The sequence below is a fragment of the Apteryx mantelli genome, chromosome 15, assembly GCF_036417845.1.
Source record: "Apteryx mantelli isolate bAptMan1 chromosome 15, bAptMan1.hap1, whole genome shotgun sequence".
NCBI lineage: Eukaryota > Metazoa > Chordata > Aves > Apterygiformes > Apterygidae > Apteryx > Apteryx mantelli.
The window spans coordinates 737,837-764,594 of NC_089992.1; the positions used below are offsets into that span (position 1 = coordinate 737,837).

The window sequence follows — 26,758 nt, forward strand, 5'->3', positions numbered from 1 at the left end:
AACAAGCTGAAAAAGGCTGGGATGCAGGACGTTTTTCAGCCAGTCCTGCTTCGTTACAGCTTTTGTTGCAAAAAAGTGCAGGTTCCTGTTTTTTGTCCTCATTGAAAGTTTTTGAGCAAAAATAATCCGGAGCCGGCTTCTCCCCAGCATGAGCTGGGTGCTCCGGTGCGTGGAGCTGCTGCGGTCCTGGCAGTGCCGCTGCTCCGCTCTTGCCGTGGGCATGCCCCAGGCTTTGCCCTGCAAACCTGTCGTGTCCTTGCCACGAACAACCTGCAAAACGCGACAAGCTCATTAAACCCAAACTCAAAGCTCTTCCAGGGGAGGAGGCGGGTGGGAAAATCTTTTCAGAATCACTGTGCCTGTTTTTTCTGTTCCAAAGCAAAAGCATCCGGGCAAGATATAGACCACCTTGATTTCAAAATTGTGGTGGAGCCAAAAGATTCCTCGTCCTTTACGGTTATCCTGGTGGCGTCGTCCAGGCAGGAGAAGGCTGCGTGGACCAGCGACATCAGCCAGGTAGGACGGACGGATGGACGGAGCGGCGGGCGGCCGGAGCAGAGGTCTGCCCCCTCCGAGCTCCGTACACGTATATATTACATAGGAAGGACGTAAATGGTCGCCGGTGGGCAGAGGGGGTGCAAGCGGGCACCCGCGTGGGGCGAGCAAGCGGCGAAGCGGGGGGGAGCGGGGCAGCGCTCCTGCGCGTGGCCGGGCTCCGGAGGTGATCCAGCAGCGCGGGCTCGGAGGAAGGCTCAGGACGGGAAAGGACGGGAGCGGCTTTCTGGGAGCTCCTTTGCGTCTGCCGGCATGCGTTTAGTTGGAGCCGGGACAGGGATTGGAGGAGCTGGGAGAGCGAGCGGCGCCGGGCGGCAGTTTCACCGGGAAGCGGGGACGGGAGAGCAGTTATGGAAGTTCCCTCCGTCTTGGCGTAGAAGCTCTCGCCTCTCCCAGCGGGGCGCTTGCAGCCTCGGTCTCCGGTCGGACGGGCAGGGCAGATGCCCTCAGCGAGAATGCGTCCTGTCCGGATGGGACCGAGAGCCGTGCGGAGAGCAGCTCCCGGCGCCCCGAGCCGAGGCCGCCGGCGTGCCGCCCCTGCCCGGAAGGACGGGCCGGTCGCGCGCAGCCGGCCTCCCCCCCCCCGACCCCCATCCCTTGCGTTCCCAGTGCGTGGATAACATTCGCTGCAACGGCCTCATGATGAACGCCTTCGAGGAGAACTCCAAGGTCACCGTTCCCCAGATGATCAAGTAAGTGCTGCCGCCCCGGTGCCGGCGCGGGCTCTGCCCCAAGCGCCGTGGAGCCGGCTTCCCCCCGACCCCGCGCGACTCCCGCCGGCCCCGAGCGCCCAAACCTTGCTCGCATCGCTGCCCCCGCCTCCGTTCCCGAGCGGCGGGAGGAGGGAAGCGGGAAGGGGAGACTGGAAAGGGGGGGAGCGCGAAGCCCCGGGGCTGGGCTGCCCCGGCCCAGGGAAGGATGCGGCCGGGCTGGGAGCGGCGGCATCGCTGCGGCCGGGTCGTATCGCCACCAGGATGCTGCCGCGGGGCTGGTTTCCAAACACGGGGAGAAGCATCTTTGTGCACGGATGTCCCCCGGGACACGGGTGGAGGGGGGAACGGGATCGGTCTGTCACGTCACATCTTTTCCACAAACACCTGCCTGTCGAGCACGGGGGATATTTCCACCCGTTCAGGGGTGCTGATTTCCTCGCTTTCCCCGCACATGTTCCCCCTGGGCTTTGCGCCGGGGCGGCTCCATACGAAGCAGCCTCCTGCAGCGCGGAGGAGCCTCTGCCCCTTCCCTGGTCCCCGCAGGCGTTTCGGGGGAAGCCGCTCGTACTGAGCGGCGCTCGCTTTCGTTCCAGGCTGGAACCACAGATGTCTTGTTTCTCTGCAGGTCTGATGCCAGCTTGTATTGTGATGATGTTGACATTAGGTTCAGTAAAACGATGAATTCCTGCAAGGTGCTGCAGATCCGCTATGCAAGCGTGGAGCGGCTCTTGGAGAGGCTGACGGACCTGCGGTTCCTGAGCATTGACTTTCTGAACACGTTTCTGCACTCGTACCGCGTGTTCACCACCGCCCTGGTCGTCCTCGACAAGCTCATCACGATCTACAAGAAGCCGATCAGCGCCATCCCCGCACGGTGAGGCTGCGCCCGGGGCCGCGGGCTTTGCGCTGGGCTGGGAGCTGCTGCTCTGCTCTCCGGCTCCGTGTCCTGTCCTGCGTCGGACCTGCGTTTCCCCCCCACCTCCCCGGCCCCTGGTGCCCCCAAGTTGCTTCCCTGGCCCCCCCCCCCCCGAGTTGTGATACTAGCGCACAGCCGAGCTCGGGGGCCGGGGCGGCAGAGGCTGGCCCGGTGGCATGATGCCTGCTCCTGGCTCCCCAACCCTTGCTGGAGCGGCACGGGATGCCTCGGAGAGCCGGAGCCGGCGCAGAAGCGAGGGACCTCTGCAATCCCCGCCGCAGAGCGGCCGATAACTCGCCCCCGCTTCTGCCTCCCCGCCAAGGTCCCTGGAGCTCCTCTTTGCGAACAGCCAGAACAGCAAGCTGCTCTACGGCGAGCCGCCCAAGTCCCCGAGGGCCAACCGCAAGTTCTCCTCTCCGCCGCCGCTCTCCATCAGCAAGTCCTCGTCGCCCAGCAGGAGGAGGAAGCTCTCCCTGAACATCCCCATCATCACGGGCGGGAAGGCGCTGGACCTCGCTGCGCTCAGCTGCTCCTCCAACGGCTATGCAAGCATGTACTCTTCCATGGCGCCCTTCAGTAAGACCACGCTGGACATAAACAAACTGTACGTGTCCAGTAACTATCCCAATAAAATCACCGACGAGGGAGAAGCGGCCTCGGACAAGCAGGAGGAGTCGCCGGTGAACAAGCAAAGTAAGCCGCTGCGGGGCTGAGCGTCTCGGCGGGTTGCGGTCGGTGCCGCCGCCGAGGGTGCCGGGATGCGCGGGCTGGGGGGGGGGTCCGGCACGCTGCCCTGCGGGACGGCACGCGCGGGTGATCCCGAGCCCCGGGGAGAAAGCAGCACCCGGTGCCATGCCGGGGGAGCGGGGTGTCGCTCCGCGGGGCGCCCCTCTGCTTTCCGCCCGCGCCGGCGTGCCCGACGCCACCGCGAGCATGCAAAAGGACGCGGTTTGCACGCCTGCCGCAGCCCCGCGGCGCAGAGCCAGGGGATCTCCGAGCCTCGCCGCAGCCTGGCCTGGCCCTTCCAGCGCCCGGGACTGCAACTGTGCTTTCCCGCGGCACCGGTGAGCCGAGAGCTGGCCGGAGGGGCCGTCCGGCTCCAGGGGTTTGCACTGCGAGCGGTCGCGCTGGCAGTGCCCTGTGCCCGGCTGCAGGCAGTGCCCACTCCTGCCCGTCCCCAGCCCTTCCCCACGGCCAGGCATGTGCACGGATCCCTGGAAATCCCGGGAATCAGCCCTGCCCGTGTCCCTGCTCGCAGCCGCCCTGCTCCTGGCTGTGCAGGGACGTTCAGCGCTGCCGCCTGCTCCGTGGGCGCTTCCTGGTCCTTGGAGGCCAGAGCACGGCTCTGGATGCGGCTTGGGCGCCACTAGCCGGATTTCCAGTCTTCGGCAAGAGCAGGAGCACGCTGCAGCCGCCCTGCTGTCCCGGGAGCAGCCTTGTCCTGCCCTCGCTGCAGGTCCTGCCGTGCACCTTCCGCGTGCCGGGGACCCCCCTGCATGTGCAAAGCCTCTCAGGAAGGGGTGACCCGCTCCGGGAGGTGGCCCGGGAGCGGGCAGGGGATGGAGAAACCGGCGGCGTTTGGACACAGCGGGCCCCGTTGCTGCTGGTCTGTGCCAGAGCCGTGCAGCGCGTGGCTTTTCCCAGCCGGCGCGTGCTGCCTGGCCGGCAGGATGGTCCCTCCGGCTGCTCCGGGCGCCGCTTCACTCCGCCGTTTGCGTCTGCTCCTGCTCTCGCCAGCGCCGGAGCCTCCGGCTTCGGGCGAGCGGCAGGAGCGCAGGCAGCACCCGCTTCCCCCGGGTAGTGCGGTACCTGAAGGCTGAACAGGTGATAATAATAATAATAAAAAAAGTAATGGCAGGGCACGATTCTTGCATGTCCGCTTGGAGTAGGCTGCGATCCCAGCTTTGGGGAAATGTGGAAGAGCTAAAACGTGGCTACAAAATGCACTTTTCCAGTGGCGATTTTAAACCGGTTCCTTGTTTCTCGCAGGTTCAGATGTGTCTGTTCGGGAAGAGTCTGACACCGACCCGAACCAGAGCGATGAAGCAGAAGCCGAAACCTCCCCAACAAAATCTCCGACTACTCCGAAGTCCGTCAAGTGCAAAAATTCATCAGGTATCCGGTGCTCCGGAGCGCCTCCGGCTCCGGCGTTGTTCCCAGAGCGGCGCCCTTCGAGCCTGTCGGCGTAGCGCTGCCGCGACAGGCGGGTTTAAAACCGAAGCACGTGCGAAAAGGAGCAGGGTTTTGCCCTTTATTTTCCTCCGGGGGGACGGGGAAAATAGCAAACTCCTCCAGGGCTTTATTGCAGAGCTGCTGTGCGGTTCCTCGCGCCGCCGTCCGAGTCCTGCGGGACAGGATGGGACGGGTCGGGGGGCCACGCTCCGTGTTAACCCGCGGCGAGGGGAGCGAGCCGGCCGGGGTGATGCCCCCTTCTCGCCTCCCGCAGATTTCTCCTTGTTCTCCTACAACAACGGCGTCGTCGTCACGTCCTGCCGAGAGCTGGACGGCAGCCGCAGCGCCCTGTCGGCCGCCTCCGCCTTCGCCATCGCCACGGCCGGCGCCAACGAGGGCACCCCCACCAAGGAGAAGTACCGGCGGATGTCGCTCGCCAGCGCAGGTGGGACGCGCTGCCCGCAGCCCCCGTCTCCCCGGCGCGCGGCCGCTCTTCTCCTCCCCGTCAGCAGCCGGCGGCGCCCGCGGGGCTCCCGCAGCCGGGCGCCGGTGCAGCGGCGGGCGCTGAGCGCGGCACTGCCGCTGCTCCGTGCGTGCGTGCGGGCACCGGGGTGCCGAGCCCCCGCCATGCGGGCGGCTCGGGGCTCCTTGGGAAGGCCGTCGGCATCCCCGAGCAGCTCCCGCGGGAGCCCCGGCCGTGCTATGCACCCTGTGACACTTGCAGGCTTTCCGACCGACCAGCGCAACGGCGACAAGGAGTTCGTGATTCGGAGAGCGGCCACCAACAGGGTCCTCAACGTGCTGCGGCACTGGGTCTCCAAGCACTCGCAGGTGTGCGTGGGTGCGTGCGGGAGCCGCGGGAACCGGCCACCGCCGAGGCTGGAGCGGTGCCAGGGTGGGAGCCACTCCCGCGGGAGCGTCCCCTCGGCCGCAGGCGCCGGGGATCTCCTGCCGGCGTGGATTCGGCCGAGCTCTTTGCGGCTCAGCCAGGCTCCAGCTGGAAGCCCAATTTAGCAGTTTTTTTAATTAAGCAAATGAGCGGTCGCAGGGAGGAGATGGACTCTGCCGCGCCGGGGAGCCAGGGTCTCCTCACGCTAGGTGATCTGATTGCAATGCTCACGCATTCGGCGTGCAAGCCAGGACCGCTGGGACCCACGGTCATTTCTGCAGCGGTGTGCATGGCCCTGGGAATGGCAGATTGCCGAGTTTTATTCCTGTTAGGAGCCGCGCTGCATGTCGGCAACGTTCCCCCGCGCTGCCCGCGGCGCAGGTGGAGCAAGTGCCCCGGTGCAACACGAGCGCGGTGCCCGGCCGGCCGCCTGCAACGAGCATGGAGCCTCCGCAGAGACGTGTGCGGCTGGGGCTCGGTGGGAACACGCAGCCCCCGGCCGGGTTCCCTGCTCCACCGGCAGCACGAACGGGCTCATCCGTCGTGTCGGGGTTTTAAACAGGCCGCGAGCGGAGCTGCTGGAAATGCACGATAACGTGAGTAACGTGGATTAAAACTGTGAGTGCCCATTTTGGCAGGACTTTGAAACCAATGAAGAGCTGAAGTTCAGGGTGATCAGCTTCCTGGAAGAGGTCATTCACGATCCCGAGCTCCTAACGCAGGAGCGGAAAGCGGCGGCCAACATTATCAGGTAAAGGGCTGTTGGTGCGCGTGGGATTTTCCCGGACACCGCGCCAGGCTCTTGGCTGCGCCCGGCTCTCGCCCGGGATTAAAGCAGGCGCGAAATCTCTCCGATGAGTTTACTGGCCGTTAGGGCCCACGGTTCGGGAAGCAGGTGCCTGTGCAGGGCTGCGTGGCCTGGCCGGGCTGCGTGCGCTCGCCCCTCACCGCAGCGTCGGGGCGGCACACGCGGGGCCGGCTGTGGCCGCCGTGCAAGGGTTTTTTTTCTCTCTCTTTAAAACTTAATGGTGTTTCTTCCACGCTATGAGCTCCTGATATGGGAAAAAAGTGCGAGGATGCTGCAACCCTCCTGGCACATGCAAATCTCTTGCTTTCCCACCTAAAGCAGCTCTGTCTTTTCCTGCCGTAGGACTCTGACGCAGGAGGATCCGGGAGACAACCAGATCACCCTGGAGGAGGTAGTGCAGATGGTAAATACCCCTGCCCTTCGTTCGCCTCTCTGGGGCGCTTGTCGCGGTGGCGGGGGAATAAGCGAGCCGCTGGCGGGGTGCGTCTAGAAACGCCGGGGCAGCACCGCGCGGCGGCAGCTTTCCATGTTCAACAAGCTACGTCTGCTCCCAGGAAAACACGAGAGCCGCTGCAGGTGGAGCCAGTGCAGCTGAAATAACAGCGGTTCTGCCACCAGGTTCCCGAGGCCTTTCAGTTCCCTCATTTTTCCAGTCGGTTATCACTGGCACTGGAAAATCCCTCCGAAGAGCGGGATGCAGATGAGGGGTTCGCGGTCTGCCGCTTGATTTGAGCAGCCGAGCGTTGCTAAAAGCGGCAGAGAAGGGAAGCGCCCTGCAGGCGGAGGGGTAGCGAGGGCGCGCGCGGGGTTTTGGGGCAGCAGGTCCCCGGCCACTAGCCACGGGCAAGCGCCGCGCCAGGGGGGGATGCTCGCCTGGGGGGATGCTCACCCTCCACTGCAGAGCGGAGCCGGACCTGTGCGCGGGATGCACCCGGCTCTGCTCCCCAGCAGCCCCTCTGCCCCTGGCCCGGGGGGGGCTGAAGCAGCCTCTTTGCTCGGGCTCTGCCGGGCTGGTAATGTGGCACCGGGAGGAGGCGATGCTCAGGGAGGAGGCGATGCTCCAGGAGGTTGCAATGCTCGTCCTGAGGGTGAAGAGCCCCCACCCCGGCCAGGAAAGGGGGTTGCCCATCCTGGCATCGCCCGCTCTGCCACCGCGAGCCCCCCCGTGCCCTGCCATCCAGGAGCACGCACACACACACGCACGGCCGGGAGAAGCCGTAAAGCGGCAGCTCGTGCCGGAGCGCGACGTTCCCCAGCCAAGCAGGGACTCGCGGGTGCAGCGTGCTCCGTCGGTGCTCCCCGCAGGCTGCGCTGGGACGGGCAGGAGCAGCGCGAGGAGGGGGTTCGGCATCTCCGCTCCACCTGGGATTCCCTGGTGCTTTATTAATTAAACGGATGCGGAGCGAAAAGGCAGCGGCTAGAGAAACCAGCGTGCCTGGATCTGTTTCAGAGCTGACACCTAATTACTGAAATGGGAAAGATTAGCTAATTTTCTGTTCGTGCATGCACACAGATGATAACGTAATTAAAACCGTCGGGTCCTCGGCGCTTTGTGAAGGCGCCAGGTCTCAGGCTCCCCGCCGGCATCGGGGGACCCAGCGCGGCGCGGCGGCCCCGGGCGCGATGGGCTCGGCAGCCGGCCTCCCCGGCACGGCTCCCGCGGCCCGAGCGGAGGTGTCGCGTTCCCGTCGCCAGCTCTGCCCCGGCTGCTCCCCGCAGCAGAGCTGTTACGCTTTGCGGATTGCTTGGTAACGGCGATGACTTTGGCTTTATTTTTATGTGTATGAGATGTAAAAAACAAAAACAAACACAAAACAAAACAAAACCAAACAAAACAAACAAAAGAACAAAGCAAACAAACAAAAAATATCAAAACCACCCCCCCAAAAAAAACCCAAAACCAAAAAAAAAAACCCCCCAAAAAACAAAAAAAAACCCCCAAACTTTCTATGCTCTTAACTAACGAGCCCTAAACCCTGCCGGTGTCCTTTAGGCCGAGGGAGTCAAAGCCGAACCGTTCGAGAACCACTCGGCTCTGGAAATAGCGGAGCAGCTGACGTTGCTGGATCACCTGGTCTTTAAGAAGATCCCCTACGAGTAAGTGCAATGCCGCCGGAGCCTGGGCCCCTTCCCGGCCGTGCGGGCTCCGGCGCTGAGCCGCTCCGGCGTCGCCCCCGCGGTCGCCCTGGGCTCGGCCAACAACCCCCGGGCGAGGTTTGGCAACCGGCCCCGTGGTTTGTCCGCGGGCACGTCCGGTTCAGGGGGCGCCTTGCCCGCGCGCTGCCCCCCCCCACGGCTTCCTAAGCCGAATCCGCCGCGGCTGCACGAGGACGGAGAACTTGGCGGCTGCAGAGCAGTCGGCAACGGATGTTGAACTGGATATTGTCGCTTGCAGGGAGTTTTTTGGGCAAGGCTGGATGAAGCTGGAAAAGAACGAAAGGACCCCTTACATCATGAAAAACACGAAACACTTCAATGACGTAAGTGCAGCCGCAGGCAGGGACAGGGAGAGGGGCCGGGGCACGGCCAGCGCCGCCGCGGCCGCAGCCGCCCCGGGTCAGCCGCCGCTTGGGCTTTGCCAACGGTGTTTCACGCGCTTCTCTGCTGAACATTTTAATGCTGCTTTGGGGAAATGCAAAGCGCCAGCAGACAGAGCTGGTGCGGATAAACCTGCTCCTTCCCAGAGCTATTGCAGCAAAGGGAATTTTTAAAAAATTATTTGAGGATGGAAAGTATGCGCCTAGCTCCTGAAGGCGTTATGCAGACGTGCTCCTACCATGCGGACGGCACCTGTTATCTTCCCCAAGGTCAGTAACTTGATAGCGTCCGAAATCCTGCGGAACGAGGAGATCAACGCCAGGGTGAGCGCCATAGAGAAGTGGGTGGCGGTGGCGGACATCTGCAGGTGCCTGCACAACTACAACGCGGTGCTGGAGATCACCTCCTCCCTGAACCGCAGCGCGATCTTCCGCCTGAAGAAAACGTGGCTCAAGGTCTCCAAGCAGGTAGGGTCGCGGGGACCGGACCCCTTGGAGGAGGCCGGCACAAGGGCGGCTCGGAAGGCCACGTGTGGATGGCGTGCGGATGATGCAAGAAACATGCACTGAAAAAGCAGTTAGAAAATGGAAAAAAGACTTCTATAGGTCTTTTGTGGGAGGGAGATGGTTTGCAAATCGTCCAGGTCCTGCATTGCTGTCAGGTTTATTCACCCTAAAGGCTGGATGTGCAGCAAAAGAAACTCTGAAGAGAGACTGTTGCCACACACACACACACACACACACACACACACACACGCTATTCTTTAAACTTGGCTTTGGGGCTATTCGGACCAATTATGGACAAGCAAGATTAGTTCATGCGTTGATTTATCTGGCACAGAAATAGCTCGTATCCGCGCAGTAGCAGAGCCTAGCGGTGGGTCCGAGGGCTGCTGCAGCCGGAATGGCTGTGCGGGCTCCTCGCTGAACCTAAACACAGGTGGTTTGGTGCGGTTGGGTTTTTTTTCCTTCTCTCTGCAAAGTGATAAACCTCTAAATTAAAGCAGACACTGGGCAAAGGGGAAGGTGGGAGGCAGGGGAAGGAAACCAGTCTGCAGATGATCTTTTGACGTGCTGGAGGAGGTTGGCTCGTAAGCGCTCGCCCAGCTCCTGCGGGCATCCCCAGGAGCCGCGCCGACCTCTGGGCAGAATTTGCACCCGCAGAGCATCCGAGCGCAGGGCAGGAGGCGTCGCGGGCTGGTGGCAAGCGGCGCCAGCAGCCGGGGTGCGAATCGGGGTGCGAAAGGGAGCAAAAGCCCCTTTGCTGCTGCAGCCGTGTGCAGGGACCTCTGCTCAGCACCCGAAATGCAGCGCATCCCGCCCCTGTGCAGGGACCTCTGCTCAGCACCCGAAATGCAGCGCATCCCGCCCCTGTGCAGGGACCTCTGCTCAGCACCCGAAATGCAGCGCATCCCGCCCCTGTGCAGGGACCTCTGCTCAGCACCCGAAATGCAGCGCATCCCGCCCCTGTGCAGGGACCTCTGCTCAGCACCCGAAATGCAGCGCATCCTGCCCCTGTGCAGGGACCTCTGCTCAGCACCCGAAATGCAGCGCATCCTGCCCCTGTGCAGGGACCTCTGCTCAGCACCCGAAATGCAGCGCATCCCGCCCCTGTGCAGGGACCTCTGCTCAGCACCCGAAATGCAGCGCATCCCGCCCCTGTGCAGGGACCTCTGCTCAGCACCCGAAATGCAGTGCATCCCGCCCCCGTGCAGGGACCTCTGCTCAGCACCCGAAATGCAGCGCATCCCGCCCCTGTGCAGGGACCTCTGCTCAGCACCCGAAATGCAGCGCATCCCGCCCCTGTGCAGGGACCTCTGCTCAGCACCCGAAATGCAGCACATCCTGCCCCTGTGCAGGGACCTCTGCTCAGCACCCGAAATGCAGCGCATCCCGCCCCTGTGCAGGGACCTCTGCTCAGCACCCGAAATGCAGTGCATCCTGCCCCTGTGCAGGGACCTCTGCTCAGCACCCGAAATGCAGCGCATCCCGCCCCTGTGCAGGGACCTCTGCTCAGCACCCGAAATGCAGCGCATCCTGCCCCTGTGCAGGGACCTCTGCTCAGCACCCGAAATGCAGCGCATCCCGCCCCTGTGCAGGGACCTCTGCTCAGCACCCGAAATGCAGCGCATCCCGCCCACGTGTGGGGAGCTGCATGCAGGACCCGAAACACGGTGCATCCTACCTGTGTGTGGGACCCAGGTGCACGAGGTGGTGTTTGCAGGACTGGTCGGCTCCGCTGCTCCTCCGGCTTTTGCAGGAGCAGCGATGATTCCGGGCGGGAGGGCTGGATGAGGGGCGGCCGCCAGGGCTGCCCCAGCCGAAGGACTCGCCAGGCCCTTCCGCGTCAGAGGCTTTGCAAGCTCCACACCCCGCCTGGGAGCAGGGCCGTGATTTTCTTTTTTCTCCCCCGGTGCCTTCTCCTAACGACGCTTTGCTCTGGGTTTCTTGCAGACGAAGGCTCTGATCGACAAGCTGCAAAAGCTGGTGTCCTCCGAGGGCAGGTTCAAGAACCTGCGGGAAGCGCTGAAGAAGTAAGCGAGGGCCGGTGCCGTCCCGCAGTGGCTGCGGGGAGGCAGCGCTCCGAGGGGCAGCTGCCCGGCGCCGGCAGCGCCCGCCACGTCCCGTCCCGTCCCGGTAGCGAGGGGAAAGCCAGGCCGGGCGGGTGCCGGGGCTTTGGCCGCGGGATCCTCGCCGGAGCCCGTGTCGATGTGGTTCTTGGTTCAGGCCGATGGTTTTCAAAGCAATCCTGAGGAAGGAACTAATCCCGTGAGCAGCGGGGTGTAAGGATGTGAACAAAAGGGGCTCTAAAGGAGGGAAATTGCTGCCGGACACCGGTAAACTTCCCGCTCCTCTGGCAGCTCCGTAGCGTCAGACCCAAAGCAAACCCTCCCGATGGTTCCCCAGTCCGAGCGCCGCGTGGTACCAGGCTGAGCGCCTTACGCGCGGCTCAGACCTCCTGGGAGTTGCTGCTGTGCGCCTGCGGCGGCGCTGGGCTCTGGGTTTCAGCGCCGTCGCTTTGCAGAGGCTGTTGGAGAGGAGGCTCTGAAAGGTCTTTCTCGCCCGCCGGCAGCCCGCGGGGCCGCGCGCACGTCCTGCACGCGGGGACGGCGTCTGCGGCACGTGGCCCAGGAGGACACAAGCTGCAGCCCGGGGAGCGGCTCTTCTCCTAGAGCCTCTGCACGCTGGCAGGGAACAGTCCAGTTTTCCTAATTGCAGAGTCCAACCCGCCTCCCTCCCCTCGAAAACCCCCGGCGAGCTCCAAGCAACGCCTCTTTCTTGCTTTCTCTCTGCCCCGCTGCTGCAGTTGCGACCCGCCTTGCGTCCCTTACCTGGGCATGTACCTGACCGACCTGGCGTTCATCGAGGAGGGGACGCCGAATTACACTGAGGACGGGCTGGTGAACTTCTCCAAGATGAGGATGGTGAGTTCCTGAGCGCCGCGGGTTGCCCAACTCTTGCTACCGGCTGCACGAGAGCCGCGTTCCCGCTCTGAGCCTGGGGGATCCCGGCGCCCCGTCGAAACCTGCCACTGTTCCGCCAAGGTCCGCGGCGGCTTCGGTTTATGCCGCGTTGCAGCCGGCCCCTACGCGGCCTGTGAAGTTGGTGCTCCAAAACCCCTGGGGCACAGACCAAACTTGACGCAGGGAGCTCCAGGCTCGCCCCGGGCCTCCCCGGAGGAGGTGGCCCCTTGCCGGAGCTGCGCAGGGGTGGCCGTGCCGCGGTTCGGAGACGCAGACGGGGCGCTGGAGCCGCTGCTCGCTCCGAGCCGCCCGCCCCGGCGCGAGGACGTTGCGACGGTGGCGGTGGCTGTGCCGTAAATAGCATCTTTTGTTTGATCCCCGGGCAGATTTCGCACATCATCAGAGAGATCCGCCAGTTCCAGCAAACCTCCTACAAGATCGAGCACCAGGCGAAGGTAGGGCCCGCTCGCGGGAGCCAGGCTGCCTGCTCCGGTGCTCCGCTTGGGCTGCGGCGTCCCGGCCCCGGATTTCTGACCCCTCCACGGCGCTGGGGGCAGGGACGGAGCCGGGCTGGCGTGGGAGATGCCCCCCTGGCCCAGTGCCCGGCCGTGCAAGCCAAAGCAAGGAGGAGACGGCGTTGCTGGCACGGCCGGATAATCCGGCTGCCATTCCTGCGCCGGCAGCAGACCGGTGGGGGGGGGGGGGGGGCGAGCGCTGGAGCATCGTCCCCGTGCTGCAGAGTGCAAGGGGGGAGCAGCCTGCGGCGGTGTCCCCGAGCGCCGGCGGAGAGCTGCCCGCCGCCTTGCCCGGGGCGGAGGGGACGCTGTGCACCACCTTCCCTGCAAACCTCAGCCGAGGATGCCGCGGTTTTGCGCAGCGAGTGCGCCGGCCGGGGACTCGCCGCCGAGGTTTCCGTCGTGCCGGAGGACAGCTCCGGGGCCCGAGTGGAGCCCGGGCTCCGCTTTTGCCTGTGGGTGAACAAGAAATCGCACGTTTCCCCATCCATTCCCCTTCCATCAGGACGGGTACGGAGCGGCGGCGGCTCTCCGAGATCGCTGCCCTGCGCCGCATCCGCCCTCAGCCTCGCACTCGCGGAGGAGCGCGGGCTGCAACGGGATGCACTGCCGCAACCAGAGAGCCTTTGCCGAAGAGCGTCCGTCGGGGTGCAGGAAACCGCAGCCGTCCTCGGCCGGCTTCCCGGCGTTTGCCCCGCAGGACAAACCAAACGCATGCCGGCCGCGGATGCAGCGGACGTCCCGGGCGTCCCCGTGTGGTGTCGGTCCTGCCCACGCCAAGGACCAGCCCGGCCCTTCGCGAGGACCTTCCCTGGGGAGGAGGAGAGCGCTGTGCCGGGGCAGCCCCACGTCCCCGGCCGACCACGTCCCCCACCCACGCAGCCCAGCGCCGGATGGCCTCGGCCTTGGGGCGGCCCCACACGTGTGATGAGATGGAAGGTCTCAGCCGCCCTCGCACTTCCTCTTCCGCGGTGCCACGCGGAAAGCAGAGCTCTCCTCGCGTTGCGGGCTGGGGGCAGGATTCCCCCAGGAGCTCCAAACTCGCCTCCAAACAGTTCTTCTCTCACAGGCGCGTGTCGAACCTGCCGGATGCTCCGGGCAGCCGCGTTACTAGCGGCTCCGAGAGCAGGCGCCTGCTCTTCCTGGCGCTCTCCCGCTGTCCCTGCCCGCCTCTGCCCCCCGCTCCAGCGCGGCCAGGCCGAGCTGCGCCCGCTCTCGTGCCCCACCGCCTCCCTGTGGCTTTGCTGCCGCAGGGCTGCTCGCCCTGGCGCTTCCCGGCGAGCACGGCTCCGGGGCGGAGATGCCCCTCCGCTGCCACCCTCCCTCCTCTGCTCCGGGCTGGCGTCACGCTGCAGCCTCTTCCCAGCAGGAGCACCGGTAAAATCCTGCTCCTCCATGGCCAGAACGCGCGGGAAGAAGATAAATGCCTGCGAAAGCACCGCGCCACTGAGAAATGGGCCTGGAAACAGCCAATTGCAGGCGTAACGGGGAAGAACGACGCGCTGCCGCGCACGGCTGCATTTAGCCTTATTTCCCTGGAAAGGCAGGATAAAACCACCCAAAAGCTCTTGAAGAGGCTCGTTACTGCTTTGGGCAGAGGCCGCAGCCGGAGGTTGGGGCTGGAATGCGGTTTGCTGAGCGCGTCGCGGCCGGCGGCTGCTCCCGAAGCGCAGGTGCCCGCGCCACGACGTGCCGCCCTGGCCGGACCCGCTGCAGGTCTGCGGCCGCTCGAGCGGAAAGCTCATCCGCTCCCAGGGCACAGGGTCAATCTGATGCATCCTGTGCCGCCGTGGAGCTTCGGTTTTGCCCCCCTAGAGCAGGGAATGGCAGCACGGGAGTAACGGCCTGAGAGCAGCACCGGCTCCGTGCCCACCTCTGCAGTTCGGCCGGGCTCCTCTTCCCCCTGTTACAGTCACGCTGCTGAGAACCGCTCTGAAAGCGGCTTGAAACGGGACAGCGAGGACGGGGGTCGCTCGCGTGGTTTAGGACGAGAGATGCCCCGGTGGGCGATGGGCCGAGGCGCTGGCCCGGGAGGCGAAGGCTGCCGGCAGGCAATGCTGTGAACGACCCAAACGGGCATCTGGAAAAAAAATCTCCCGGGAAGTGTTAGCTCATGTCGTTGCGATGAATGCGAGCAGCTTTCCTGACTCCGCAGCAGCATTCCTGCAGGACGAGGAACGTACATTCCCCACCAAAAGGATGATAACTTAATTAGCAGGATTTTGTGTTCTCACAGGAGAGAGCTTTGCGGCTGATAAAACAGTAACAGAGAGGAAAACTAGGCAAGAAAAACAGAAGAGCAACCGAGTACTATGCGAAAATTTGCAATCTTTGGATGAGATAAGCATGTGCAATTGCTGTGTCCGTTGACAGGAACTGCAGGCACTTCTCCACGGTTCAGCTATTACGCTCTCCTTGCTGCCAGAGGCTTCATCGTTTCCTAATTTCAGCGTTTATCATTGGCTTCAAAGAGAAGCAAAGGTGAGTCCTCACTGTTAACGCTTTGACTCTGTAATTTTTCCAGGTGACGCAGTATTTGTTGGACCAGTCGTTTGTGATGGACGAGGAAACTCTCTACGAAGCTTCTCTGCGAATAGAACCCAAACTGCCCTCCTGAGCCCGGGCCGGAGGCCGGCGGATGCTGCTGTACACACGCTATATCATACTGTACATACCTGTTCGTTTATGTTGGGCGCCCTAGAGTGACTTCCAAGTATGTGCTCCTCCAAGAAAACCGAACCTCTCGTTATTAGACCACAGTAGAACTTGCATAGAATTTCCTGCATTGTTTAAGGTTTCATGCATAGACGACACTTTAGCTGGAGTCCCGGTTTCTTTCAACTGATGTTATTTTTGTCATTTGTTCTCGAGGGGCGGGGGCTGGGGACAGCTGGGGTAGCAGGATTTACCCAAACCGTGTGCACAGCGCGAATCACTTTCCCTCCCCCCCCCGCCCGCGGCACTCCGGTGTCCGGCACGCAGTACGTGTGCCGCTTCAGCATGTTCCATGTACTTGCCACAACCGAACCACCCGCGTTCTGGGGTCAAGCAAATAAAGAAATGTATTTCCGCTTGACTATAATGTCGTATGAAACAACTTTTGCTCACAAGGATGATATCAACAGTTATGTCACCGGTCAAACTTTGTAAAGCAGTAGAACAGTATAAATTAAAGTTTACCCCGTTGTATGAAGCTGCCCTCTCTTTCTGTGCCACCAAACCCTCTGTTCTGGTAGCACCACGTGGGCCGGGTAAGAGAACGGCCGACGATGCGCTCTACCCGTGCGAGGAAAGACTGCTGCGTGTGAACTGCGCAGCTCCTATCTCTGTTGCTGCCCGGAGTTCACTGTAAGTAGGGAAAATGAAAATGTATCTTTTACTATTTTAGCTGCATAATGCTCATTGCAAGCTTCTGTTGATATGCTATAAATCTGTATACCTTGTGACGACTATTAGTAACATGATGTAGAATTAGAAAAAAATGACCAAGTGTTTTTATTACATATACTGTAATCCTGTCTAACCACCTTCTAGCAGGAATATAGTAATGTAGTGCTTATTCTGTGAATATTACCATGTATTTTTTACATTGTACAGTATATAAACACAGTTTAACTTTAAAGTGGCAGGCATGCTCCACTATAACGAACAGAAAACTTTTGCTGTAAGCAATACCTTGTGGTATGAGAATTCTATTTCAAGCCCTAAAATATTTCAACTTACAGCTTGTTTGGAAAAATATTTCCATTTTTGTAAAAATATATGTTTCCTGATTACCTCTTGCTAATAAATCTATTCTATCTCAGGGTGAACAAGGACTTGTGACATTTTTATCAACCTGACTTAAGTGATTATAAATGTCGGCTCTGCAGATGCTCTTATCTTAGATGTTTTGGGTCTTGGGGACAAATCAGGGCCTGGACGCTCGCTCTTCTTGGGTTGCTCGTACTGCCGGCAGGGTCTGGGTTCGGGGAATGGGTCGCTGTGTCTCCGCTAAGCGGAGGGCGAAACTCTGAGCGTTTTCAATGTCAGGTGCAACGGTGGCAGGTGCAATGGTGGCGTTTGAGGGATCCCGCAACCACCCGCAAAGCGCGAGCGGAACCGGAGCTCAGCTGTGCCGGGGGGGGGGCTTGCTGCCGAGAGGCGGAACAGGCTGTTTCGGCAAACCCGGCTGTTCCAAAAAGACGCGTTTCGATACATTTCTGATACATTGGCAGAAGCGTTCTTTCCTCGGGGCCGCCTTGCCGCTCGTCTGCTTCCGCCGGGGCGCGCTGCGGTGCGGTGCGGTGCGGTGCGGTGCGGCGCGGTGCGGGCAGGCGGCAGCTGCCTGCGCGCTGCCTGCGCGCCGCCCGCCCGGGGCGCGGGGCCGGGGGAGGGCGCAGGGCGCGGCGCCGCCGCCGCAGGGCTGGTCCGGGCCCCGGGACCGCCCCGGTGCCGCCCCGGCGCGGCGCGGCTCGGTTCGGCTCGGCTCGGCTCGGCGCGGCTCGGACATGCGCTGGGCCCTGCTGCTGGCCGCGGCCGCGCTGCTGGCGCCCGCCGCCGCCGCGGCTCCCGCCGCCCGAGGTAAGGGGCAGCGGGACGGGGCGGCTCGGATCGGATCGGCGCGGTGCGGGGCCCTGCCCGAGCTCCGGTCCTGCGGCTCCGGCCCGCCCGGGAGGCGGCGGGGCCGGGCCGGGGCGGCCGCTGACATATCCCCCCTCTCTCCCCGCAGAGGAGCAGCTCTTCAAGGCCTGGATGCTGCAGGTAAAGCTCCGCTCGCCGCCGGGGCCGGGGCCTCCCCGCCGGGCCGGGGAGCGAGTGTGCGGCCCCGCGGTGCGGCGGAGCATCCCGGGGCTCCGGGGCGGCTCGGTGCCTGCGAGGGCGCGGGGCTCCCGCCGGGGCGCCGGGATTTCGGTGTGGATCTGCGCGGGGAATGTTTGGGGGGGGGGGGGGAGGAAGTTGCCGGCGGTGGGGTTTGTGCCATGCACCGGCTAGCAGTGATGAAGCAGGTCGCCGCGATGCCGGTGCCGCCGCCGCCGGGCCCCTGCTCCCCACCGGGAGCTCGGCGCGGTTCCCCCGCCCCGGGAGAGCGCTCAGCCTGCGTGTGCTGCGTGTGCTCTGGGCCCGTCCCCAAACCCCAGCGGGGTTTGGGCTGAAGCCAGAGGATTTCAGCTGCAGCCGCGGTTCTCCGCTCTCTTGAGCGTTTGCCGAGCGCAAGGACCGCGGCGGTGGAAGTTTGAATTGCGCAATTAGGCCATAGGCAAGTCGGGGGCTGGGAAGAGCTGGTGCCCTGGCTGGGGGAAGCGGGTTTTGGGAGGCGCCCCGGGGCGAAAAGCTGATGGGATTAAACTGTGCCTTGGGGATTTCTCTGAACTGCTCCTATATACGTTTGGATTTTTTTTTTTTTTTTTGGGGGGGGGGGAAATCCTGCCTAGTTTCAGTATGATGCAGCAGTTGCTGCTTTTTCACTTCTGTTTTGTCAGTGTCTTTCACTGTTGTATCTGTCTTGCTAGAATAACAAGAAGTATGGTTTGGAGGAGTATTACCACAGGCTGCAGATCTTCGTCGACAATAAAAGGCAAATCGATAAACACAATGCTGGGAATCACACGTTTGAAAGTAGGAACTAATTTTTTTTTTAATTTGCCAGTCTGATCTTTTGGTTTTGTTCTGACTCAGTTCCTCAGTGAGTAAAGCGTTTTTTTTCTCCTTTTTTAGTGGGTCTGAACCAATTTTCAGATATGACGTTCGCAGAATTTAAAAAAATGTACCTGTGGAGTGAACCTCAGGTAAATCTTTGTCTGCCTCCCTCGTGAGCATTGCAGACTCCGCGTGTGCTGAGGGCAGGGAGGCCACTTATCCAAGAGGACTTTAGACCCCGAGCTACCAGTCTGGCGGGCGCCGTGTAGGATTCTGCACCACGTTGTACCCACGCGTAGGTCAGCATCCGACTGCTCCTGCCCTGCCATAAACACCCTTTCCTAAGCCAGACCGTGGCGGTGGCCATGCTGGGTCGGACCAAAGGTCCATCGGGGAAGTGCCCTGTCCCCCCGGCCGTGGCCGTAGTGGATGCATGGGAGAGAGTAAACGAGAGGTGAATTCCCTCCCCGTGCCGTGCCTTTCCAGCTTTCAGCCGTCCCTGGCTCTTGATGAATTGTCCTCTGGCATCTGCTTTTAGTTTTGCAGGTTTGTCTATGTTTTTATGGCTAGACATCCTGACTGTCCTGGGCTTTGGGATTGCATTGAGCAACTCCATCATCCTCAGGCTTTAGCATGGGTCGTTAATGCTTGTCCTGGGTCTACCCGGTGCTTTGCAGACCTGCTATAGTGGCTGGTTTGTGGCAGCCCAGGGCGGCACGCAGGACACGGTGCTGCCTCCGCCCCAGGGAGAGCGGTCGCCTTCAGGCCGCCCCCCCCAGCCCGCGCAGCTGCTTATCACAACCCTCTCGCCTGGCTTGCAGAACTGCTCCGCCACGAAGGGGAACTTCCTGCGCAGCTCCGGGCCGTATCCTGACTCTATTGACTGGAGGAAGAAGGGGAATTACGTGACTCCTGTGAAAAACCAGGTAAGGCGCTCGTCTCCTCTGCAGCGCAGCCTCCTCGGCTGGCTGCTGCATCCCGGCGGGACGGGAGAGGATAAGGCTCCGAGGGTGCAGAGTGGCAAGGGGCGAGCCGTGTCCGGGCCTGGTTTGGCGCTGGGGGGTCTGCGTGCCCGCGGAGGAAGCGGGACCTCCCAGGAGGTGGCCGGGCAGCGCCGGGCTCGGGGGGGAAGCGGGCGCCCGCAGGGACCGGAGGAGGCTGAGGGACCCAGAGGATGCAGCTGAGCCGCAGGTGGGAAGGAAAGCGCCGCACCGGAGGCGGGCTGCTGCCGGCTCTGCGGGCTGCGCGCGTCCTGCCGCGGCCTTCGAGGAGGCTGGCGGAGCTCCGCTGCACGCCGCGGACCGGTTCCTCTCCGATTCCTGACTCAGGGCCCCTGCGGGAGCTGCTGGACCTTTTCTACCACGGGCTGCCTGGAGTCCACTATTGCTATAGCCACAGGAAAGCTCCTCTCTCTGGTAAGGGATTTTCCTCGCTGGCCTCTCAGGGTGCCTCTGCCGCCGCGCGCTCGCGGGGCTCTGGGTGTCCCGTTGCCCCAGGCTCGGGCAGAGCCCTGGGGGCAGGAGGAGAAGGAGGCCGGAGGGGCTGAGCGTCGCAGGCTGGCAAATCCCTGCCGCCGTGAGCAGGCGTCGTTAGAGCCCTGCCTGTCGCTGCCACCCAGCGTGCGAACGGCCTCCGGGAACTCCTTGCTGCCAAACGGATTCCTAAAAGCAAAATGCTGCGATGCTCTTTACTAACAGACTTTCACAATGATTTATGTTCTTGAAGAACCAGAAAGGGAGGGGCCATTTACATGACTTGCCAGGATATCTGAGGTTTGGGTATAAATGTTAAAAATAGACTTGACCTTTTGAAGGGGATCTCACTCCTGTTCGTGTGGGTGTGAGGCAACCTCCAACCAAACTTGGGAGGAACGCGTCTTGCAGACAGAGCGTGCTGTAACTGCCTGCTCCGAGTTAACTGCGTCTTCCTCGGATACCTTTCCTCGGGGAGGAGCGATATGGATCTGTTCAGTCCCATGATTCCTAATTGCACAAGGTGAACGGCCGTTTGTACGGACGAGACCGGCACCCCGTGTTGTACTGTCTGCCACGCGCGTTGTATTCCGTCTCTCGTATCCTGAATGCAGTTGTTTGAATACGTACTGACTCAAAAACTTTTCTGTAGGCGGAACAGCAATTAGTTGATTGCGCTCAGGCTTTTAACAACCACGGCTGCAGTGGGTAAGTGATATAAAGTAGTGAAGTCTAGAAGTAAGAATAGCTTATGCTCCATGATTGACAGCCTTTCTCAAGATCTAGTATTAAGATCCTTCCAGATCTTGGAATGTTTTTTTGTTTCCCCTCAGCTGAGAAGTGTCAGGGAAAACATTTTTTTTGAGTTTTGTTTTGTTTTGTTTTGTCGTGTTTGCTTGTTTTGATTTCACCCTCCTAGAGGTTAAAATGTTTCACTAAATCTCAAACATTTCCTAGTCCCTATTGTTCCTCTTGTTTATTACATTTTTCTTCCTGATATTCATTTTGTTACAATATCTTCTGATATTACAGTCATGGATAGCTGCACAGCTAGTCTTTAACACTCAAGAAAAGCAAGGAAAGTTCTATCAGTTGCTGTACTCATGGGTCAGGCACATCTCGTGGTGCTTTAAGGAACCCACAGAAACTTCTGCTTCCTCTTTGGTAAATTCCTACTAGCATTGCTAAAAGAAAAAGAAAATGAAGCTTTCCGAAATCTTCTGTTTTCTGTAAGATAAGTGGTCCCTGAGGAATGCTCAGAGCGCCATGCAAACCCACTCTTGGCGCTTTTTTTTTAGTGACTCCTCACTTTCTCAGTGCTCTCCTTGTGAGAGCACCCTCATCACGCTCCCCTTCTATTGCCTCTGCAAGATCCGCTCCCTGGAGATGGCAGAGGAGGGAAGCAGCTTCTTGCTGAAGGCTGTGGGTCTCTTGTCATCCCCCTTGCTGAGTGGCCGGGGACCTTGGCCATAGCATCCAGGCTGCAGGCTGGGCACAGATCACGAAAAAAGGTCTTTGGTGCGAGAGGCCGAACTCCTCGCTCTGGAGCCGAGCTGGCACAGTTAGCAGTGCTGTGTGGGCAAGGTGGCCTCGTGCCTTTAGGCTTCTGCACTGGTGTTTGCCCCTGGGCACTAGAGTCCCCTGCAGAATGAGGGATTCCCATGCCTGTGTAGGACCATGCCAGACAGCGTGGTGGATTAGGCCAGGAGGTCCCAGGTAGGAAGACAGTGAGGGAGCAGGCTGGAATTCGTGTTTTTAGGGGGCCCATCCTTCCCCTTCTTCCCGCTTTGGTGGGAGGGGAAGAGGGGGCCGCAGTAGGTGTGGTGAAGGCTTATGGGTTTGCTCCGCAGCAGCTGCCGTGTTCCTGTCCTCATTAATGTACGTGCTGGCTGTGCTGTTTTGCAGGGGCCTGCCAAGCCAAGCCTTTGAATACATACTGTACAACAGAGGGCTCATGGGGGAGGACACCTACCCATACCGGGCAAAGGTATTCTCACCAGCGCAGCTCAGACACGTTTCTACATCAGCTGAGTAGGCTCCAGAGCAGGATCTTAACTCGTTCCTTTGTGTTTGCGCAGAACGGCACGTGCAAGTTCCAGCCGGACAAGGCTATTGCTTTTGTCAAAGATGTTGTCAACATCACGGAGGTAAGTCCCGGCGGGTTAAACTTCCAAGCTTCCAGGGTGTTAACGCTGTGCCAGGCCTGATCTTGGATGTGTTCAGAGGCCCCAAGACGTGCTGGTCTCTGCAGCACGAGCTGCAGCCTGCTTGCTCTTCAGAGAGGAGTGACCTGCCGACATCCGTGCTCTTCCTCATTCCTGTACGCTGACTTACTGCTGTCCTGCGTGTTCAAGTTATCTGTGATGTGCGTGGATTGCCCTGCCTGCTGGTATCTGCCGTGCCAGGGTTCAGCTCTGTATATCCGTGCCAAGCATCAGAGAAGCAACGCCGAGGGCTGCTTGGGCAGTCTCACTGCACCGCTCTTTTCAGCCCGGAGCGGCTCTGTTCTGCTCTTTGGAAGAGCTCTCGTGCTGACAGAGGGTGGGCTAAGCCAACGGTGGGGAAGGCTGTGCTTGTGGTTTTGTCCCTGAGTCACAGGGGGGTCTGCTCCCACCTTTCTGCGGCATGTCGCTCCCACGCTAGGTTTGCAGTGAGCTCTGCCAAACCTAGAGGCACCCCTAAAGCACACGACCGTCTCACCGCCTCCAAGGAGGCGTCTGCACAGCGCAGCGCAGCGCAGGACAGCGTAGCGATGCTGGCTAGCTCTCAAAGCTGTTCTCAGCTGGTTTGTATCGCTCGGCAGGAGCGCTTTGCATTCCTACTGCTCTGGTCGCGCCATGTGGGCTAGCCTGCTTCTCTCGCCTCGGGTACTCGGAGTGCTACTGCTCCCCTTTCTGAAGGTGGCACCAACGAAGTGCTGTGGACAAAATACAGGCCCTAGGGCCTTTGCTGCCAGCTTTCTCCAGACCTTAAAAAATTCTTGGTTCTTGTCCTTCAGTGCCTGTGAGATGCACCTGTGTCCTTGCAAGCAGAAGGCCAGGATTAGCCTGACTGGTGGTCTGGGGGTTCCTGACTGCTCCCAGTGTGACTGGGAGATAAGTGACGCTGGAATCCTCTTCTTGCAGTATGATGAGGCTGGCATGGTCGAAGCGGTGGGGAAGCACAACCCGGTGAGCTTTGCATTTGAGGTGACGGGTGACTTCATGCACTACAGAAAAGGAGTCTATTCAAAGTGAGTATTTCTGAACCTGGGAGATGGGATAAAGCGTAGGCCTGGAATCACTGGCATCTCTCTTTCTCCTTGTGTGGATTTTCTTTGTGGCACTGGACACAGGGGCTCGACCATGTTCTACTACTTCCTTTTAAACAGAAAACAGAAAATATAAGTAAATTGGGCCTTAAAATAATGATTTCACAGGGAGACGAGAGGGCAGCACAGGGAAGAGAGTACATTGTACTTGCTAGCAGTTTACTGCTAGGAGCCAGTCCAAACTCAGGACCAGACTCTGTATGTGGAACTGCCACAGGCTGGTTCTGGAAGCTCAGCGTGTCGGTATATGAGCTTCGGAGAACCTTCTGCAGCCCTGTAGCAAAGCTGGGGGGGACTTACCCCAGTGCTTACATACGCGTTTGAGCTATGGAGAGGTGAGTGGCAGGGTTCATCGGGTCAGCCCAGGGGCTGCAGCTGAACACGTCTGCTTTACCTAAGGAAGACCCTAGATAAAGTGAGCTTTACATGGGACCCACGCAGCTCTTCTCGTGCTAGACCTAGGCAGGGTGTATTTGAGCTGCGTGGCTGCATTCCTGCAGCATTGCACCTGAGCTCGTACGCTCGCAGAACGCGCTTCCAGGTCAGCATTGATGCAGGGGTCTCTCTGCAGGGCAGGCAGGTCTGTGGGTGCCTCACGCAAATCCCAGGAGGTGCTTACCTGCTTTTGTGCATCTGGACCTGTACGTAAAGCAGCAGAGATGAAAAATTTGTTTGAGACATGAAGTGACCTAGTAGGAAAATGTCTCCAGAGTGTTGTGTCAGTTCTATAGCCAAGGCCAAAAGCTACTTTAAAGGCTGATTGGTACATTTTGGAAAGGCTTTGGAAATGACTGTGACAAGATAGATTGATTTCTATTAGGCAAGAACTGGGAAAAATGCATGTTTGGAGAGAACCAGAAAAATACTTTAGAGTAATGAGTCCTCCGTCACGTAGAACTGCAGGGAGAATTAAACGAAGAGTCTAAGCATGAGTGATCTGCCCCAGGGAGCTGCAAGGGAAAGAGCAGGCAGCACTGTGAATTCAAGTGGCTTTCCTGTTGCAATAAACAAAGTAATCTCAAAGTTAACTGCCAACAACAGGCAGCTGCAGAGGATCAAGATATTTTGTAATAGGATTCCAGTCTGAGGAACACATCAAGTAAAGTTATCATGTAGATTTATTGTCAAAGATAGATTTATAGTAAAAACATATAAAATAACGCTCAGCCTATGTTCCACAGACCAACTATTAACAGATTCAAGAAAAGTAAATGTGTTGTATGGATTATTGATCTTTTTAGTGATCTGCAAACTGAAAATGTTTAAAAACAGCTGATCTAGAGATGGAAGCTTGTACCTTGTGTCATCTTGCTTTATATCACAGGCAGCAGCTTTCATCAAGTGAAATTTAAAAGCTGGAAATTCAGAGGAAATACAGGGAAGTGTGTATCTAGACTCAGAAACTCACTGTTCAGTATGTCAGAGACCAAAAACATTTAACAGTTAAAAGTTTATTGAACGTTCTTGTGGATAACAAATGAAACCAAAGTTGCAGTTGGGCCCCAAAGTTGGACCCTGAACTTTGGGGCAGAATAAGCCATTACCGGATACACTAAGAGCTTTTTTCACTGCAAAAATTTCCTCTGCTTGTTTTTTTTCATTTTAGCTTGTTCTTGTGTGTGACAAAATTGGTATTAATTCAGAACAAAAGACCTGACTGGGTGTGCAGATCAAACATCTTTATAGCCCAATGCCCTGACTTCAGATATGGCCAATAGTTATTTTTTAGTGAGAAAACAGAGCAGTGGATGCTTTTCTTGGCATCTCTCTCTAGTTTCCACAATTAGAAGTTAAGATTATATATTAGTTCTTTACATAATCAGAGTGCAGTCAGAAACGCTAGCTAATCCATGATTAATTATAGGCTAGTTTTTCACATAATAATTCTGCATTATTTTTCCCTTTGTTTGCAGTGCAAGATGTGAGCACACTCCTGACAAGGTGAACCATGCTGTCCTAGCTGTGGGGTATGGAGAAGAAAATGGGACTCCTTACTGGATTGTCAAGAACTCTTGGGGCCCACTATGGGGCATGGATGGGTAAGCAGACCGCCAGCTCTACTGGACGCATCGTGGTCTCTGTGTATCTAGTAAAAAAAATAATGTCATATGCATAGGTTTCCAGATCAGCCACCCTCATCAGCCTCCTTTTATTCTCAAGCTGAAATTTGGCAGCGGTGTTTTATGATCTGTGAAGAGGCCAGTGAGATTACCTGAGCCTTGGCAGTGAGCGACACAGCTCTAAAAACTGGCCCGAGCGTGACTGGTTAGATCAGAACCTTAGAGCAATAGATCTGCTAATGTCACCAGGGACGTGGCCTGCAAGCGCAGGGCTGCTGGATAGTTGATTCACCTGGCCGTCAAGGGAAGCGGCACAATAGAGCAAGTGCCACTTCTGTGGGTTACAAGAACAGAGAAGGAGGGTGTGCCTGGGGAGAGTTTTCACGCCAGCTATCCAGTAGCTTGCATATTTCCAGCTGCAGTGAAATTTTATAGAGCTGGATACTAACTTTGGTAGCTTTGGATCTAAGGGGGACAGGGAATGGCATTTCCTGGTTAACTAATTTACAAATGAGATCACTGTACCTAATAATTGTGATGCATATTTGCTCCTTGCACTGGCATGAGAATTTACTTGTACATAATGACAGCACTTGCCTTATGCCTGTATCAGTTGTATTAATTCTGCTGAAGAAGGAGCAGGGAATGTTCACTCATAGGTGTTTGCTTCTTTTTTTAGGTACTTCCTTATTGAACGTGGCAAGAATATGTGTGGTCTTGCTGCTTGTGCATCTTATCCAATTCCTCAGGTGTAAGAGGGGAAGCACAGGCTGGGGAAAGTGGCCACAGAGAAGGGAAAGATTCATTGTATATGAATTTCTAAATGCTAAAATAAATAAAGTGAGGAAAACCAAGAAAGAACAAAATCTGTTGAAATTTGTTCCATGCAGGCAGAGAGATTCCTTTGCTTGCACAAAGCTGCTTACAACAGGTAGAGCTATGCCATCTGCTGTATTCCCCAGCCCAAAGCAAGTGTGCAATCCTGAACGGATCCTCCAGGTCTGAGAGCCAGAAGCTCCTGTCTTCTCATCCCAGTTGTGATGCCCTTATTGCGTGCCTCGCTCTCCCCGCACTAAAACGGGGCACGAAACATCTACTGAGACTGGATGTTGGCGAGGGGAGGGTGGCTGATCAGATCAAAGAGCACTTTGAATATGAAAATACCAAGCAGTTGTTATCAGACAAACTTTGCCAGTCCAATTTTAAGATTCTGTGGCAACAACATTTACCCCATTTCTAAGGTGGCTGTTCCCACTCACCAGATTTAAAATTATAGGGATTTTTCTAATTTCTTCAAAGACAATTTTTCCTTTCACTAAAGAAAGATAAGTGCTGTGATTTATAAGTTTTATCTATTTTCATTGAATCTGTTTTAGTATTTTTGTAAAAATTTTGGGTATTTTAATGAAAATATTGAAGAAACGGGTGATTTTTCTTTTATGAATCAATGAAAAGGCATGAGCCTTAATACTAATAATTAAAAAACACACGATTTTGAGAGAAGCCCTGACATCAGTAGGGGGCATTTCTGTACTGTATTATTTCATGTCAAGGTATTGCTACTGACTTATTACTGTATACTGTCGAGTGTACTGTCGAAGAAAATAAAAATGACTTGTCACTTGTGCTGCAGCTTTCTTTCCCCTCCCACCCGCCTCACAGACGTGTTAATCAGTCGCACTACCAAGCGCAGAAGACGCTGCGTTAGCATGTGAAGTCCTCGCTTTC

General features: G+C 58.6%; 2 protein-coding genes across 2 annotated transcripts in view; both read left to right on the forward strand.

Moving 5' to 3' along the window:
* The window catches only part of RASGRF1 (Ras protein specific guanine nucleotide releasing factor 1), a 38,091-nt gene extending 22,905 nt beyond the window's left edge, over positions 1 to 15,186 (forward strand). The window contains exons 12-27 of the mRNA XM_067305464.1: positions 380 to 516; positions 1,165 to 1,247; positions 1,894 to 2,142; positions 2,507 to 2,877; positions 4,174 to 4,299; positions 4,631 to 4,801; positions 5,081 to 5,187; positions 5,884 to 5,996; positions 6,396 to 6,456; positions 8,047 to 8,150; positions 8,449 to 8,533; positions 8,861 to 9,058; positions 11,045 to 11,124; positions 11,898 to 12,015; positions 12,441 to 12,509; positions 15,094 to 15,186. Coding sequence (XP_067161565.1) covers positions 380 to 516; positions 1,165 to 1,247; positions 1,894 to 2,142; positions 2,507 to 2,877; positions 4,174 to 4,299; positions 4,631 to 4,801; positions 5,081 to 5,187; positions 5,884 to 5,996; positions 6,396 to 6,456; positions 8,047 to 8,150; positions 8,449 to 8,533; positions 8,861 to 9,058; positions 11,045 to 11,124; positions 11,898 to 12,015; positions 12,441 to 12,509; positions 15,094 to 15,186 — 2,165 coding nt within the window. The remainder of the gene's footprint in view (positions 1 to 379; positions 517 to 1,164; positions 1,248 to 1,893; positions 2,143 to 2,506; positions 2,878 to 4,173; positions 4,300 to 4,630; positions 4,802 to 5,080; positions 5,188 to 5,883; positions 5,997 to 6,395; positions 6,457 to 8,046; positions 8,151 to 8,448; positions 8,534 to 8,860; positions 9,059 to 11,044; positions 11,125 to 11,897; positions 12,016 to 12,440; positions 12,510 to 15,093) is intronic.
* A 1,829-nt stretch (positions 15,187 to 17,015) lies between these two features.
* Positions 17,016 to 26,651, forward strand: CTSH (cathepsin H). The gene is made up of 12 exons (XM_067305695.1): positions 17,016 to 17,132; positions 17,281 to 17,312; positions 18,062 to 18,167; positions 18,267 to 18,337; positions 19,010 to 19,114; positions 19,517 to 19,603; positions 20,313 to 20,368; positions 21,566 to 21,647; positions 21,739 to 21,807; positions 22,786 to 22,892; positions 24,884 to 25,009; positions 25,710 to 26,651. Exons 1-12 carry the CDS (start codon positions 17,060 to 17,062, stop codon positions 25,783 to 25,785), a joined length of 990 nt encoding a protein of 329 aa, XP_067161796.1. The 5' UTR covers positions 17,016 to 17,059; the 3' UTR covers positions 25,786 to 26,651.
* The last annotated feature ends 107 nt before the right edge of the window (positions 26,652 to 26,758 follow it).

What these genes read in the sequence shown, in the direction of transcription:
- CTSH (XM_067305695.1), top strand. Translation starts at nt 17,060, where the DNA reads ATGCGCTGGGCCCTGCTGCTGGCCGCGGCCGCGCTGCTGGCGCCCGCC. An exon ending in TGGGAATCACACGTTTGAAA is followed by an intron (nt 18,168 to 18,266) that starts GTAGGAACTAAT and finishes CTCCTTTTTTAG; the next exon opens with TGGGTCTGAACCAATTTTCA. An exon ending in CCACTATGGGGCATGGATGG is followed by an intron (nt 25,010 to 25,709) that starts GTAAGCAGACCG and finishes TTCTTTTTTTAG; the next exon opens with GTACTTCCTTATTGAACGTG.